General features: G+C 44.0%; 2 protein-coding genes across 2 annotated transcripts in view; one reads left to right on the forward strand and one right to left on the reverse strand.

The window, feature by feature from the left end:
* Positions 1 to 17,157, forward strand: part of LOC131294876 (klarsicht protein) — a 114,626-nt gene that overhangs the window by 34,941 nt on the left and 62,528 nt on the right. The window lies entirely within an intron of this gene.
* Positions 1,938 to 2,628, reverse strand: LOC131294877 (odorant receptor 7a-like). The gene is made up of 3 exons (XM_058322930.1): positions 2,374 to 2,628; positions 2,208 to 2,306; positions 1,938 to 2,144 (listed from the first exon to the last, which is right to left on the reverse strand). Exons 1-3 carry the CDS (start codon positions 2,605 to 2,607, stop codon positions 1,938 to 1,940), a joined length of 540 nt encoding a protein of 179 aa, XP_058178913.1. The 5' UTR covers positions 2,608 to 2,628.

The raw sequence follows: 17,157 nt of genomic DNA on the forward strand, positions 1-17,157 counted from the left end.
GTAAGTGTGAACATCATCGATGTGTATCGAATAAAGGAGAAATCCATGACGTCCTTAATGCTAAATGCGATTACCCCAAGCACTGTGAGTAAGATGATTGCAACAAAGTATACCGTATAGTGTAGCAGATTATTGTGAATATCCAGGTTATAAAAGCTGAAATGGAACAGTGCTTTTTAAATCAAGGTACTTGAAATGATCTGCCAGAAAACCCATACTTCATCTCCGATGGGATAACGAAGTCTTCTTGCTCGGCGGACTGGTTGCGCGCGTTCCGGAGAATTACAATGCATGTTCCAGTCAATGGCATTGCCAAATAAGCGCTTCCCATTACCAGATAAAATTTGCAGTATGTCACTGAAGACTGGTTGATCTTTACGTTGGTTTTTGTAACATATTCTACAACGCCCTCGGAGTATGACTTCGCCAAACATTCTTGAACCATATCTACGAACTGATATAGGCTGTCTTTTCTAAAGTATAGAGCCAATATTTGCAACCCTAAGTAAGATACAAATACCAATTCCGAGCCAACGCGTACAACGGTTATCGTGCTATCAAATTCAACCAAAAATCTCGTAAAAACGTTACTAAAGAAGTAGAAAATGCACTGCGCCCAGTAAAGGTACTTAAATGTGTTGCCACGATCTAGACCGAAGAGAGCAAGCAATCGGCAACCAACTGGTAGTACTTCCAAAGGGTCTTCAATTTCGAAGAACTTCATTTCTGAAACGATAACTGACTTGTGAACAGTAGAACAGGCGTGTCACAACTGACGTTCAACAAGCACAACACTGTTAATCAATAAATGCTCAATGAACAAGATGAACATAAGAACCTCCGATAGAAACCTTGCAAATGCGAGTTTACAATACCCGTTTTTACTACCGTATTCTGTAAATGTATAATTTGTCTCTTGTATATGATTGTGTCAACAAAAATATTGCATATTTCATCAACTAATAAGTGCCGGGGAAGAGAAGAATTGTTTTGATTTGGATGTACTCAACTTCTTGCTGAAATTATACTCTAAATGGAATCTCTCCATATTTCTGCGAACCACATGCTGTTTTCTAGTCTATAGCTTACGTAGTAACTAATTCATGGCATCAGTTTTCATTCAATCACAAACTTAAGCTTATATTTAAATTGTTCAGTGAACCGTCCAGATGTTGCCATTTAGGTAAAGCTTTTATTTTGTGTTTATATGAATTGTAATGATATAATAACAGGTAAAAGACCTTGCGTTCTGTTGTTTGTGAAAGCAGCTAAATGGCTAGGGCATTTATCTACTGTGCATATCAATGTTATCCTTTATTTACAATCTAAATCGTAGGCACAATTGTAGATCGTAACTACCATTAACACTAAAACTTTTCCAACGCAATTTTTGCTGTATTTCTGACTGGAATTATATGAATGTTAATATGAGAAAATTTGCTAGCTATCGGTGAAGTTCCCTGTCACTTTTTTCGCTGTTCTACTAACGCATCCCATTAACACGTTGACTGCCAAGAATTTTTAGCACACTTTTTTAGAACAATTTTTAATAAAATTTGCTCAAAACATTGATTAAACCAACGATTTTTGAAGGCTTAGCAAAAACTTAGCTTCTCAAAGAATTGACATAAAATATTACTATAATTTTTATGTTGCATTTTCATTTATTTTTGGATAAAAAACTTTTTAGAACTTTTTGAACTTAGAATGTTACATCTCGCGGTCGATTAATTGATGAGTAAGAATGTAATGCGGTTAATACTACTACCTCTCTACTTATGTTTGTCTAGGAACCTTCCTGACGGGTATTGTTGATGACAAACGTGACGGATTGATTAGCAGTTGCGCCTTGCTTGGAGTGATTGACGAGTGCAAGTCTACGATTAAGGATAAGAGAGTGAGACTGTGTGTATGACGAAACATGTCCAGGCATGCAATTAGAAAATATCCTTCAGCACAACGTATACCGAGTACGACTTCTTTACAATCTCGCTAAACTGGGCAATGTTGATGGGAATGAGTTTGGCTGCCGTTAGTACGATTGGGCGTTGCGCGCTTTGTATCATGAAGAGGATTCCCTTTTGAACGGGAAGTGATTGCTCATACCAGGACAGCTCCTCCAATGCTCTCAGAACTTCGAGACTCTGTGGATGGAAATGAGGGTTGTAGTGAATCGATTCGACCAAGCACGATGGGCTAATATTTACAGTTTCTGTGAGCTCCGTTGCTAGTTGGCAGTAAGCATATGTTCCACAGGTTAGCAACATCAGTAAAATTGAAACGTTGATAATTTTCGCATCGAATCCCTGTAATGTGATGCAATGTGTTGTGAATTTTTAACTGTTCAATTGCCGTGGAGCATCTATAAGCTACCATCATGAGGATATAGAGTAGCATAAGACACCAGATAACACTGCAGAATGCAAATTGGAACAATACAGCGAGGTTCAGTGCTTTCTGCAAGTAGTCAAAACATTTTAAAGTCTCTTGGTGAGTCCTAATAACGGCGTTGAGTTGCGACTGCTTGATTGTGCCATGTAACTCTCGGATCTGCATTGCAGTAAGTGTGAACATCATCGATGTGTATCGAATAAAGGAGAAATCCATGACGTCCTTAATGCAAAGTACCATTGCCCCAATCACTGTGAGTAAGATGATTGCAACAAAGTATACCGTATAGTGTAGCAGATTATTGTGAATATCCAGGTAATAAAAGCTGAAATGGAACAGAAGCGTGCTTTTTGAATAAAGGTCAATGAAATGATCTGCCAGAAAACCCATACTTCATCTCCGATGGGATAACGAAGTCTTCTTGCTCGGCGGACTGGTTGCGCGCGTTCCGGAGAACTACATTGCATGTTCCAATCAATGGCATTCCTACATAGGCGACGAATATTCCCAGATAAAATTTGCAGTATGTCACTGAAGACTGGTTGATCTTTATGTTGGTTTTTGTAAAATATTCTACAACGCCCTCGGAGTATGACTTCGCCAAACATTCTTGAACCATATCTACGAACTGATATAGGCTGTCTTTTCTGAAGTATAGACCCAATATTTGAGATCCTAAATAAAACACAAACACCAATTCCGAGCCAACGCGTACAACGGTAATCGTGCTATCAAATTCAACCAAAAATCTCGTCACAACATCAGTAAAGAAGAAGAAAATACACTGCGCCCAGTAAAGGTACTTAAATGTGTTTCCACGGTCTAGATCGTAGAGAGCAAGCAATCGGCAACCAACTGGTAGTACTTCCAAAGGGTCTTGAATTTCGAGAAACTTCATTTCTGAAACGATAACTGACTTGTGAACAGTAGAACAGGCGTGCCACAACTGACGTTCAACAAGCACAATTGATCAACAAATGCTCAATGCAAAAACAGTTGATCAATAAATGCTCAATGAACAAGATGAAGATAATAACCGTCGGAAGAAACCCTGCAAATGCGAGTTTACAATTCCCGTTTTTACTACCGTATTCTGTAAATGTATAATTTGTCTCTTGTGTATGATTGTGTAAACAAAAATATTGCATATTTCATCAACTAATAAGTGCTGGGAAAGGGAATAATTGTTTTGATTTGGATGTACTTAACTTCTTGCTGAAATTATACTCTAAATGGAATCTCTCCATATTTCTGCGAACCACATGCTGTTTTCTAGTCTATAGCTTACGTAGTAACTAATTCATGGCATCAGTTTTCATTCAATCACAAACTTAAGCTTATATTTAAATTGTTCAGTGAACCGTCCAGATGTTGCCATTTAGGTAAAGCTTTTATTTTGTGTTTATATGAATTGTAATGATATAATAACAGGTTAATGACCTTGCGTTCTGTTGTTTGTGAAAGCAGCTAAATGGCTAGGGCATTTATCTACTGTGCACATCAATGTTATCCTTTATTTACAATCTAAATCGTAGGCACAATTGTAGATCGTAACTACCATTAACACTAAAACTTTTCCAACGCAATTTTTGCTATATCTCTGAATGGAATTGAATATGAATGTTAATATGAGAGAAATATGCTAGCTATCGGTGAAGTTCCCTATCACTTTTCTCGCTGTTCTACTTCTTCTCTTCTTCTTCTTCTTGGCGTAACGACCTCTTGGTCATGCCTGCCCGTTAAGGGCTTACGAGACTTATTTCCCTGTTGTACGTGGATAGTCAGTCCTCTCGTACAGGAGAGGGTCCGGTCTCGGTTGGGATTCGAACCCACGCCGTCGAGGTGGTGAGCCCCGACGCTCATGGGCCGACTTTCTAACCGGCGCTACCACTCGGCTGTCACGGACCCCCGCTGTTCTACTTACGCACCCCATTAAGTAAGTAACTAAACGTGACTGTCACGAGTCGCGTTATGCTATAGTGAGGGAAGCGGTATCGTTATCGTTTCAATTTATTTCAGCGAGTCCCATAAATTATGCGCTTAGTATGGGTGAGGTCCGCGAAACTGTCCACCATTATTGTCTTGGGTGCGTTACGTCTTCGTGCGACGATCTTCAACTTTTCAGATGAGGTCACTGCTTCGTCGCGACAGTTTCGGATAGCGCTACGCGTGTCAAGTGGTGGCCATGCCGCGGGCTTACTCTGTGGGAGGGAACTGTCTGGCGAGTGTGCGTTATTATTAGCAAAATTGGATGACCCAAGCAGGAGGCAGCGCCGATGTTGTCATCGCGGAACTGATCGTGACACGGGGTCTGGTCGACGGACCAGCTGGGAACGATCGTAGAGAGTTTGGCAATGAAAGATGTCTCGATAGGATCGGACGTTCAGGTGGAGCGGGGAAGAGGCTTAACCATTCGTTGGTTTTGTCTACACACACACACGCACACACATTTTGTACAACCCGATAAGACGAAGCGTGCGCCCAGCGAAGGGAAAGTTAATTGAGTTCAATCATTGTCGATTTGTCGCTGGAGGAAAGTTCTCTCGCCGACGGTTTGTGTTCCCAGCGGCGACGGTGAGTTGCCGGTACCGGTTTTTGGCATTAATGTGTTTACTTCGCCATCGGAAAGCTCGATCGAGAATACACGCCAGGTGCAAAAACGTGAGCAGCATGGTGGCGCAAGTCCAAGATGCAATTAAGAGTGCGATTTTAGCGCGCACCGAACGGTCCAAGCGATGTTGTCCCGTTATCGTAAAGTCAGCGCTCATTTGGTGTCGATCCCACGAGCTTGTTGAGTGGATCCGGTCGCTGTAGGTTTCTTACGTCGAAATATAATTCAATTTTTTTCCCAACAAGACTCGGTTCAAGGTGGTTTGCTGAAGAAATCAAGTGACGCGGAGTCAGTGCTGCTGATGTTGATCACTAATTGACACACCGTGAGACGTTAGCTAGTTTTGTGACTAGACTAGTAAGTTTTATGATTGGTTGTATGCAACCCTCCTTTTCCTGTCTTTACATGAACATTACATTACATTTATTTATGGTTTCAAATTTGTTGGAAACATCATGCAACATGATTATCATACGACAGAGACGACGAAAGAACACTTTTCCTTTACTGACCTACTTTCCGGCTGCGTGTGAGATGGTTCACAAAACAACGAAAGTTTCACCAGATTCGAGATAGCCCATGGTAGCCATGCCTTCGTGATGCTCATTGCCTTCCGGTGGCCTCATTGGGTGTGTGTGTGTGCTAGTTGATGGGCTTTCTTCTAGTAATTTCGCATTTTCGTCAGCACACTCTCGCTCTCGATCGTATGTTAACACTTCACTACGTAGATATAAGATGCGACTGCAAGCCCGAAGAAGATAACGACGAGCGTGAACTGACCGGAAGCAATCGCACGTGCTTTTGTTTTTTGTGTCAGTTAACTCTATTTCCGGTTTTGGAGCTATGCCGTTGTCAGCTTTCCCGATTTGTTTCCCAGCGCAGTCAACGTGAATTTTCGTTGGACAAAGATTGATTTTTAAACACATAAATTCACCGGACGGGATGGATGTCTTTTCACCAGAGGAAAAGTGCTGAACAGCATTAGCGTCCTGGGAGGAAGATAAGCTTGGTGAATAATATTTAGGTTTTGCTAATAGTCCGCTTAGTAGTACATTAACTCTCACTTCTGCCAATCAGCATTAGGAGTGTAATAGACGCTTGTCGGGAGAGGGAGAGGTGTTTGTTTGTTTAACCTCGTCTGTGCATAACCCAGCAGGATCCGTTTGAATTAATCATAACCGTTTTCCCCCCTTTTCATCTGCTGCTTTTCATAAATGACTTCATCTATCTGCTGGCGTCGTGCGGTTAGCGTATTTTGGTTAAAGATGTTCCCCTGCTTGGAGTGGCGTTTTGTGAGTTTATTAGCGTAACGGCTGGTTTGTGGTTTTGCATATATTTTTACCTTGTTTTCCCCCCCGCCGTCCATCCTCTTGCTCTGTTCTGTTGCTCATAGTATTTTTGAGCCCAAACAAGTTTACGAAAAGACATTCGAAGAGATTGATCATCGACCCACAAGACCTGAGGATTTATTTTTGACGATACAAAAGGGGACACGATTGAGTATTCCGCTGGGACTTTTTCTTTCCTAATTGTTTGTCAAATATTTACGAAGTCATTTCAAAAAGCCACATCGCCAAAGCAATGAAACCCTAATGTTGAACCTAATGAACTGGTTTTTTTGTGTTTTTGTTAGGTCATAGAGGTTGGCATGCATTTTTAGTGATAGATTGTCTTACAAAACCTTCTTACGTTGTTTTTTGTTTATCGTATTTTCTTATTTAAAATTCATCTTGTACCAAGCAGATCGAGTGATCTCAGATTATTCGTGAGAAAAACGGTCCGATGTTAAATTGTGCTCCGTTGCAATTCCCGAGGAACACAAGATTCTACCTTTCCGTGGGATGGTACGTTTGTGGGAGAACTTGTTTTAGTAGACGGTGTTGATTCTTGGTAGGCATCCTTCACCCTGGCCACATCCGAGCTCAAGTTCACGTTCGCTTGCTCTAGCTGTAGCGTTGTCAACTAGTTTCCTTAATTCTGTGGTCTCGTAAATCAATCCTTCCGCGCACTCGATCGTTGGACTCTCTCTCTGCTTGGATCCGTGTGGTTAACGAGTACTGCTTGCTTCTTGTGGTCGACCGAACCAGCATGGCAGGCGATGTAAATCAATGCTGTTTTACCGATTGCAGTGGGATTATGTAACATGCACTTTTCTGGTCGTAGCCGTCGATACCGTAGTGCGGTATCGTCCGGGGCGATTCTTTTTCTGGAAGAAAGGGAGGGATGGGGTTTCTATTGATTGGCTGTTCTGTTTCCCGCTCGATCAAGATGCATAGTGCAATGTTTATGGGTTGGGGGAAAGGATATAGGTTGTCGTCAAAGTGTGGCATTGGGTTTAATGAACCGCTTTGCTCCAACATTTGAAGTGGGTGCATTGGAGTTGGCCTGCGTACTTAAGCTTCGCGTGATCTTGAGCATTTTTGAACACAGCACATTTAGGAGTCGTGAATGTTTCAAGTTGGAAACGAACCATTTCCAATGTCTACCACACACACACAGTCGCTAGCGAGAAAAAATAGATCTTGTATGGCGCCGAAGAATGGGAGGATCTCTTTCCGGTTCCCGCGCCACTGATGCTCGCTTAAAATAGGCCTAAGCGAACGTCTACTGCATTTTACCGCGTTGCCGGGGGGGAAATAAAGTCCATCATTGGAAGGCGGTTTCGATTGCCCAGTGTCACATGATCTCAAGTAGAAGGCGGAAGGAACGCGTGTTCTCTGCATTTATTGCTTGTTCGTTGAAAGATGTGCTTTCTCTTGAGAGTATTTTATTGGATTGAGAATATTTATGTGCGGCTGCCGATGCTAATGGTAAAGGAAAATAGCCATCGATATGGTTTCTTTGTGTTTTCTTGGGGCCATTCTTATATCTATTACAAATATGTGTGTCAAGCGATCAATGCATAATTTGCGGTTGAAACCGCGATATCGGTTTATGTTTAACTGTCTTCTAACGGTACTACTGTGGTTGGTAGCTTGTTCAACATTGAATATGATCCGATTCTTACCTTTCTTGCTTTTTTTTCTAATAATATTTGCCTACAAATAAATAATGTTAACAATTCATTCTCCACTATGCTTATCATTCTAATGTTCGTTTCTTTTCTTTTTTGCAGGTGAGTTACTTAGACGGATGATGTATTCTTACAAGTTGAAAGGTTGGTTGCACTGTGTTTATTTCAGTGAAGCATTCGAGGGGTTGTTTTACTTCGTCACACTATTTTTGATTCGTCCTTCAAATGCACAGCCGACGGAAGAAGCTTAATGTTGCTATGGCACAGGCGTTGTTGCTCTGAAACAACCAAATAACGACGGGGTGCCATAATCAATAATTGGGGGGGGGGGGGTCGTTTCCCGCTCGGTGGCTATTTCTATCGACCCGCGCGACTGTTGAACCGTGGAAATACACTCGATTCTCGTTGTGTTCACCCTCTCGGCAATAAATAGGGGCAAGGAGTTTGGGCAAATTCGGTTAGGGTGGTGGGTGGAGCCGGGACGAAGAATTGATAGAATAAAAATTGTGGCCCGTCAATGACTGGTGAAGGAAGGAGGTGAACGAAACGACCCTCCGCCAGTCGCCTTCGAATGGTGGAAAAACGGTTTGGCCTCGAGACACGGTCGGTTCGGAAAATAACCATTTTTGACGGCCCGTAACGGAGTGACAGTTGAATGATCTTTACCTGTTCGACCTACCTTTTCAACCGGTGCTTGTTTGGTGTCGAATAATTATTAAATTAAATTAGAATTTATGTTACGTTGTACTTTATATATTTTTCTACCGACAAACAAAATTTCCATGCTGTAACTTTTCATTTTTCATGTTTTTCGGGTTCCAAATTCGTGACATACAAATTTATCACCCAACAGTGTGTCAAGCATGACGTGCCAGCTCGGAAGAGGCTTGACAATCAAATTAGATAACTGACACGAAATGATTTACCTGTTTCCCATTGTTTCTCTCGCCACTCTAACGATGCGTCCTCCTTTCTTTCCCTCTAGTGTTCCCGCACACAGGAAAAACTAATGATAAATGATCACACACTCTCTGTGTTCCCTGTTTCGGTTGGCAAGTGTCGTTTTGACCTGGTCGCCTCAACACAGAGACGACAACACAGAAAAGTCGAGTGAAAACTCTGAAAAACAGTAGTTCAGAATCGGATTGAACGTATCACCCCAACCAGTCCGTTTTCCTTTTGGGTCGCGCGCGCACTCGCTCCGGTTCGGGAAGTAACGGGCGAAGGTCGGTAATTACAAAACCGTTACCTTTTTCCTTTCCACCTGGTGACCGACAGGGGCCCTGCGTCGTCACCTGCGTCGGTCAGAATATGATGGAAAAACAACACTGGCCCCGGCGGAAGTTTGGGGAGGGGATGGGGGGGACCTTTCCAACGTTCGATGGAAAACAAATGTATGTCAGCTCGGGGTGAAAGAATACACCATCTCATGGGAGAGACGGACAGAAAATGGGCCTCTTGGTCAGTGAAACGTGCGGTTCGAAAAACGCACACGGCCCTTACAAAGGGGGGGTTGAATGTTTTTCCGATTTCATTTGCATCCGGAAGTAGAGCAAGTCTACCTGGTAGAGCGCGCGCCGCTCCAGTGAAGCCGGCCTATTTTGGCCGTTGGGTTCCAGTTCCCGTGGGGAGAAAAGACCGGACAATCGTGCTGAGATCTACTCCTACAACAGTGTGAGGTTTATTTAAATGGTTCAATGTTCTGCCAGTGCTTGACCCGTGGTTTTTCTGTCCACAACGCATCGATTTTTCTTCGTTGATATATTTCATAGCCATTTCGAAGGCGCCCGTCCAGCTTAGAAAGAAAATCAATAATTTTCCTCCAGCAACAGTTCCTCGTGGGATGGCATATTATTCTGGTTCTGGTGTCAATGACCCTTGGGAATAAACACAAATTTGTTGTTCCCAAACCAGCACAGATGTCGATAAGGGTAATCAATAGTTTTTCTATCGCATGTTGTGTTAGTCCTGCTCGGAAGTGCTTCCGGTTCCCTTTTGTTGCGCCCAATGCAAGATGCGGGCTTTAGAAGTAGCTGTGAGAAAATCGTCAACCGTTGCGTGATGTTGCATGATCTTTTTGAAAAAGGGGGTTGGTAGAGGGATGATTTCACCCCATACAGAGTGGTAAGTGACACTTGCGTAATAGGGTGTTCTGTGGAAGAACTGTTTTCGTTGTTTCGTAGAAGAAGTTGTAGTAAAACGATAAAAAAACTAAAACAAATAAAAATTAACAGCATTTTTGACACAACGGAACGTAAGGTTGAACACTTCTCGCCAACTTATAACACTGGAGTTGTCTTCTGTGCTTCCTGTTTAGTGTGTTTCGCAAGCTGTTTTATGTGCCTTCATGCTTCCAGCACAGCATAAGAACAGCGAACATGAAGTTCCTGTTTTAACTGTTTCCCGGATCCCGCTGGACATCAATGGGACGTGTATTTTCCGCCCACTTCCTGGTGTCGAAGGAACCGTTTATTGTATGCATAATGAGGTGGTGTACAGTCATCGGATCAATTTACTTCTTTTTACTCTTTCCCTCTTCCGAGGGGATATTCTGTATTTCGTCTATGCGGTTTTGCCTTTCAACGCAACGATGGAAGAGCGAGCCAGTGTTCCACGGGGCAGATGTGCCCAGAAACGTGAGGTCCAGACATAATGACAGGATCTTTACGCACGAGTATTATTTACCGGCACACGTTCGCTGCGCATGAGGAAACTCGTGACGTGTTTTATTTACGCGAAGGCACCGTGCTGCCAGTTTTGTATTTTGTGTTCCATTACCAGAAATCTTACCGCAAGAGAAATGGAAAGGGTGGGTATATACACCCCAAAAGTGCATTATTGGTGTGTAAATGTTTACTCTACCCGTTCACACAGCCTCCAGTTGCCTTAGAAGTGTTGTTTTTCTGATCCGCCTGGTGGGTCTTTTTCGTTGAAACGTCGAGGATGACCGTCGGGAGGAGCAAGCAAAACTAAAACAGCGTCAATTTGGGCGATTCAGGAAAGTAAACGATTGTCTAACACTTTTCTCGGCGAGTCTCCAGCCATTTTTTTTCTAAAAAAAGTGATGAAAGTAGCTCATATTCCATTTGGTATCAATTTCTCATTCGCTTTTACTGGTTTGTGTACCGATGGATTGGTTAATACAGAAGATTGAGACTTCGGTTATTTATGTCGGAAGTTTTTTGGTGATGATATTATGAGACGAGTTAAAAATTCAATAAAACAAAATGTATTTCATGAGATAGAAATTCTAAGTACAAGTAAAGAGGCGACATAAGACAAATTTAAATATTTCGTTGAAAGATGTATCTTCCACCGAGAAGAGGAACGCCCTCATGGGGATAACCTAGTTACGGAAATAGTGCTCGCGTAATAGAGCTGCAGGTCAGTTGGTACTCGTGCACTATGAGGTCACTCTCTCACTTTCATTATCTTCGCCGCTTTCTTCCGCCTCATTTAGAGCGCGATCGCATGCTGCTGCTACGTAGGTATTTTCGACATGCCACTGATCCTCCTAACATCTTCTAGCTACTCTTCACCGCGAAAAGTACCCACACCGGCAAGATTAATTTAGCGACGAGCGATTGCTGGCCATCGTCGTCGTCTCTGTTGCCATCACGACGACACACTTCCGTTTGTCATGGCATACGCGCGGCCTTCTTCTGACTCACTTGCGTTGCTTTGTTTCCTTCCCGGTCCGTGTGCTTCTCTTCCCCTTCCCCCCGAGGCAATTTTCCCCGCTGGCGATGATTTGTAATGTGTATCATAGCCGGCGGAAAATGTCCCAGCATCGGCGCGGCTGACTTGACCGTCGGTTTCGACGAGTTTTGATGCGAGACAAGTATTTGAGATTGCATCCCACACTCATCCGTTTGAGCGGTCCGGATGGAAGGGTGGAGCGGGAGTGGCGAGAAAGGGTTTCAAGTATGCGGCATTTCTTTTTAAGAATTTCCCATGCCGGTGCCGGCGTCCGGCTGGTTGGCGTGGTTTTATTTTCTTGTTTCGTTGTTTTTTGTTCGTATCGAGAAAGTGATCGAACACACGCTACTGATGTTTTTCAATGTACGAAAGAATAGATGTGGGGAGATATTTTAGTAGAGTGGTTTTTTTTTCGAAGACCAAACTAACAAGTTTCCGTGTGCAGTTTCTTTCCCTCTATAGTTTGATGTTTTTTTTTTTTAAGGAGCTAAGATTCCGTGAGTGAATGTAATTTTAAAATTACCAATGAATTCGAACAATTCCCTTCTACTGTATCGACACGAGCACGATGACACGTTTCCGTGCCGTGGAAATTAGTTCGTCTGTGGAAACTCGCTCCGTCGCAACGTAACTGGTTCGAATGGAATATGTTTTCCCGCTTCCTTGATCGAAGGGGGAACGGCATTGCAAGGCGTTTCAAGGAAATGGAACATTGCCGATCGCAGTCCACTGGAAAATCACCCCAAAAGCCTGTCGATCGATAAAGGAAACTACGAGCTTACGTATTTAGCTGGAATGGTTGCGAGGAAAATAGCTACAGAAGAAAAACTTACCCAGGAAAGAAAAATCCCAACTGCTGATAAAAACTACGTGCAGAGAAAGTTAAGAATTGTGGCTGTGTAATCATGTGGTAGCATTAGAAAATACCAACCTAACCTTGTTTTATTGTAGAACTTGTTTAACTAGATTGTTGTCTGCGTGTTTGAGATTCCTGGGGTTTTCTTTTGATCGGAAGAGATTGTTCAAGCACCGATGGAAACTATGATAAACTAGAAAAGTGCTTTCATTGGTGTTGCAATTGAAAAAAAAGGCTAAAACAACTAAAGGCTTACGAGAAAGCTACTTCTTTTGCGAACTCCTCGTATTATTGCAAACAAACCTTTTCTTGTATTCTCGTTTGTTTGTCTTCGGTGCAGTGCTTTCCACTTCAAGTCCGACTATCGTCTTGGCTTGATCTTGACCGGTCGGTAAATGGTAAAATAAACCATGAGACCACCTCACAAAGCCCAACGTGCTTTAACAGAAACGGTCAAAGGTTTCAATTAGAGATAAACACTGGAATTAGAAATTCAATGGCGGGTGTTAGCCGTCTTCTTCGATTGCTTGCATCGAACTATTGGCAACCAGTTGCGACGTCCTGTTTAATACGCGTCCAGTATAATTTATGCCATCGTTGAGGATAACCGATAGGGCCGATGGGATTCGTCTCACTGATAATGAACACACACCCTTGGATGGTTCGGTGTGCCACAATTATCTCTAGCACGAATGGATTAAACATATTAACTTGTACCGATGCAGGTTGGATTACAATTTAAATTACCTCACCTACAATTTCCGACAGAAAAAGCTCCCTCTGTTCCGTCCGGTGTACGTGAATCCAAAGTAAAAGAAAAGTGTGTGAGGAGGGTGTAAGCAATCTCTCCTCGAGAGGAGGGGGGGTTTGGCCGTGACCGTGACTCGAAAGTCAATAATAATAATCACTTGCCTCTGTGGCGTGGAAGGTAAATTAACCTGATTCTCATTTAGTGGAAGAAGAGACCCCGTGGTGGTGCGGTTTAGCCCTCCGGTTGGTTTAGTACATCCGATTAGTTAGCTTAAGCCCGGCCCTCTGGGTTCGGTTCGGTGTGGTGGGCTGAAAAAAAAAATAATAATGCCCGTTCGAGAAATAGATCGATCGGTGCGCGAAATGATGCGATGAGAACGGCGTTGATGGGAAAAACGCGGAACAGTCGGTAGTAATATCGATGGATTGGTTGGATTTGATGAGGGAGAGAAGAAAAAAGGAGTGTGTATAAAAAGACTAAGCCTGAACGATGAACAATAATTGGATCTTTCACTTCAATCGATCGATCTCCGTGGGAGAAGGAGTGAGAGCGAGGGTGGGTGGAAGATGGCCACAAAGGGGGGAGCTACAGCTTTCCTTTCCATCGGGCCTTTGGGTGGTTCGTGGTTGGATGTTCGTGGTTGGATGGTAAACCGTTACTCGATTGAACGCGAAACGATGCTGGCGGATCCGCAATCTGGTGGAACACTTTCAAATCTTGTTAAAATGATCAACAAGGTGAAGGTGAAAACTTGTTTATTGGAGGCCTGGAAGAAATTGGGGACAACCACCAATCGGCACAAAGGTCGCCCGCTCGGAGCTGTTGCCTTACAATGGGAGGTTAATTGTAGACGAGCAGCAAATTGTAATCAAGAGCTTGGTTGAATATTTACCCAGGGCACATCATTTTCAGAGAAAAACCCGTGGACACAACACAAGCGTTTGGTCGAACTGCGTTTAACCTTCATGTGCACACCAGTTTCGTGTCAGGCTGTGTGAAAAAAGCCCTTGGCCGGAACGTGTGGTGTGTGGGCTTACTTTCCTTCGGTTTGTCAAGTGTTTGGTTTTGTGTAATTTCCTTTTAACGAGCAGAATGTAAACAAACTTACAACAACACTTATCTCGCAGCTGGGATGTTCGGCGAGGATCAAAGGTGGATCGAGTGGTGGACTTAAGGCAAAAGTTCATCAAATAAGAGAAGAAACGATACGCGGTGTAAGAATTTCTTTCACCCTTGAATGGTTGGTTTCGCATGACTTGTTTGCGTTCCACTATGGTGAGATTTTCTTCAGAGCGCTGGTAGTTTTGTGGTAGTTCAACGATACTCGTGTGTTCTACATGTTTGAAATATATTATAAAACGATTTTTTCTACAATTTGTAGTGATTTTAGTATTGAGAAGTTTTTTCCGCGTTGTGTACGATGAATTACAATAAGAATGACACAACCTACCAAGCCGCAACGAACATAAATTGTACGCGGTGTATGACCTAATGGAAGGGAAGTAACATAAAAAGACACATTTTTCCTTGGTGGTTGCAACCGTTAACGTTCCAAGGTATAGTTTCCCGATTGTTTCGTAATCATAGTTTCTTTTTCCCCCCGGTTTTATTGCTGCAAACCGCCGACTTCTTCAGGGACACACACATTTTTACCTCGTGGCGTAATCGTACGGTATGCGCCCTGAGGCAATCCCTCTGGTTGTTGTTTTTTTTTTGCGCATGACCAAGCCCAACTGCGGGATCTCTCAGTTCAGCCAGAACCGACATGCTCGTAGGGCGTACCTATGTTTTGCGAAGTTCCGAGGCTCCCTAAGGAGAGCCTTTTTTTTGTGGACATTTGAGATCTCCCTGGGGAGGCAAAGTATCGGCAGAATTTGTAGCCACATTTCGAGAAGAAAAGCAACCACAGAGAAGAGGGTGTGGTGTGCTACAGCTGACTTTTGTGACCGCTTGATACCGGGTTGTACGATTGTGGAAAACGTGGGTTCCAGATAAGGATCGGAATAATTCCAGTACTTCGTTAAGGGATTTTCGTGTGGTCAGAGACCCGCGTGGCGACAGCAAGATTCGTTCCGGGAAATGTGTACGAACCAACGACTTCCTAGACTTGTAACCTCCCGGTGACCTCGCACGGGCGAAACGCGTCGGTCGGCTCGGCAACCCCCGGAACCAATGGCAACGGGTGTGGATGTGCGAAGTTATCACGCGGCGGTAGAGCTCCGCCGGTGGTAATTTCCAACGGAACGGAAAAGCCATTTTCACTATCGCGCCACCTCAATCGACCGTGGCGGCAGCTTTAAGGGCAGCCTTTAGAGACCTTAGCGCGGAACACACGGGGGCCATTGTACCGGGTTCCAACCGGGTGGCAGACTTCGACTGCAACTGCAACGTACAAGGCACGCTGATTTCCCCGATGGAGGTTGGGAAGGCGCGTGCCTTTACGGAGTGGTTCGCCATTTCGCGCACGGTTCCGGAAGGGGGTAGGGAAGAAACGGCTTCAATTGGGCACGGACTTACTCTAATTGAGTTCGAAGTGTAACGCGGGCCTTTCTTTGCTTCGATGGCTCCCAGCCGAAGGTGGCATTTGCTTTTGGAATGATGGTGGTGGCGGTGGTGGTGGGTGGTTACCAATGGCGGCCATGGGTAAATGAATTGGCGCACCGCGATAGGGAAAACCCGACGAAAAGGCCACAACCCTTCCGTGCCTACCAAGTCAAGGCACCACCGAAGGCAACGGATCTAATTTAAAAATTAATTTGTCCTGCCCTGAGGTTTCCAGAACTGCTAAGACAAGAAGAAAGTTGAAATGGCGGCCTTTGCACAATAGGGAAAATAGTGGAACCACAGTTATGGAGGAAGTATAAACCAACTCCCCAACTTCTGGGGTGAAGCTGATGGAAGGTTCGGCTTGAAGATGTTAGATAAGAATAAATCACACCAATTCCTCCCGGAGTCCGTTGGGCATGATTTCGTCGGGTTTTTTCTTAGTCGCGGAAGTTGAGGCAAGACGAAATAATGAGAACAAGCACGAGAAAAACGTGGCGAGAAACCATCGATCAATAGTGTCTGATCGAATCGAGGCAATGATTGGACCGTGCCTACAGGAAGGGACTTCTGTCCAGCGATTAATCTAGTTCCTCGCGATCTCCTCGGAGTTGGTAGCTCGGGAGGTGAGCAGTTCTCGGACTCCAGAGCAGAGTCTTGGTCGAGCTCCGGTCGCAATTTGTTCGCGCGTCATCACGATGCACAATCGCGTGGGCGGCGATTTAAGGGCCCAGACTTCAAGTGAAGCATGGGCTGGCTGCCTTGGTTCGGTGGGGGGTCGACCGTCGACTGACGGCTGAACCGCTAGTCCCAGCCCTTTCTAACCTCGCGGATAGACGGACGTGCGCCGCTGCCTCGCCCGTAGCCGTGACGCCAACAACGGAGAGAACATAATTTTATAATTGGAAGAGATTTGTATTGGTCTGTCTGGTATACTTTTCCGGTGTTCCACCGTTCCATCTTTGAGGCCGGGGTTTGGGGCAAGAACGTTTGGGGTCGTATAATTCGTCATCACCCGTCGTGGGGTTAGCGGCCGCCAGCGATGTCTTGTTGTAGTATATCATGACATATTTCGTCGGTAATTGAAGTAGTCAGTGGCAAGAGAGATGACGGAAGCATGTTTTCTCCACTACAACACACCGACTTGCGACTACGAGATTTCACAATCGTATATTTTCTTCCGGGAAATGTACTTTCGTAGCTACGGGGGGCATAAGAAGGCGTTAAACTAACGGAAGTAGCACAGAATAAACTCGGCGTTGTTCTTGGCGAAAGGGACAAGGTGTGTATTT

Source organism: Anopheles ziemanni, chromosome 2 (genome assembly GCF_943734765.1).
Source record: "Anopheles ziemanni chromosome 2, idAnoZiCoDA_A2_x.2, whole genome shotgun sequence".
Taxonomy (NCBI): Eukaryota; Metazoa; Arthropoda; class Insecta; order Diptera; family Culicidae; genus Anopheles; species Anopheles ziemanni.

Excerpts from the sequence above, each read along its gene's own strand:
- LOC131294877 (XM_058322930.1), bottom strand. The coding sequence starts at position 2,607 with ATGGATTTCTCCTTTATTCGATACACATCGATGATGTTCACACTTACT. Across the intron at positions 2,307-2,373 it reads TACTCTATATCCTCATGATG|GGATTCGATGCGAAAATTAT; the intron begins GTAGCTTATAGA and ends ATCACATTACAG. Across the intron at positions 2,145-2,207 it reads CAACGGAGCTCACAGAAACT|AGTCTCGAAGTTCTGAGAGC; the intron begins GTAAATATTAGC and ends TTCCATCCACAG.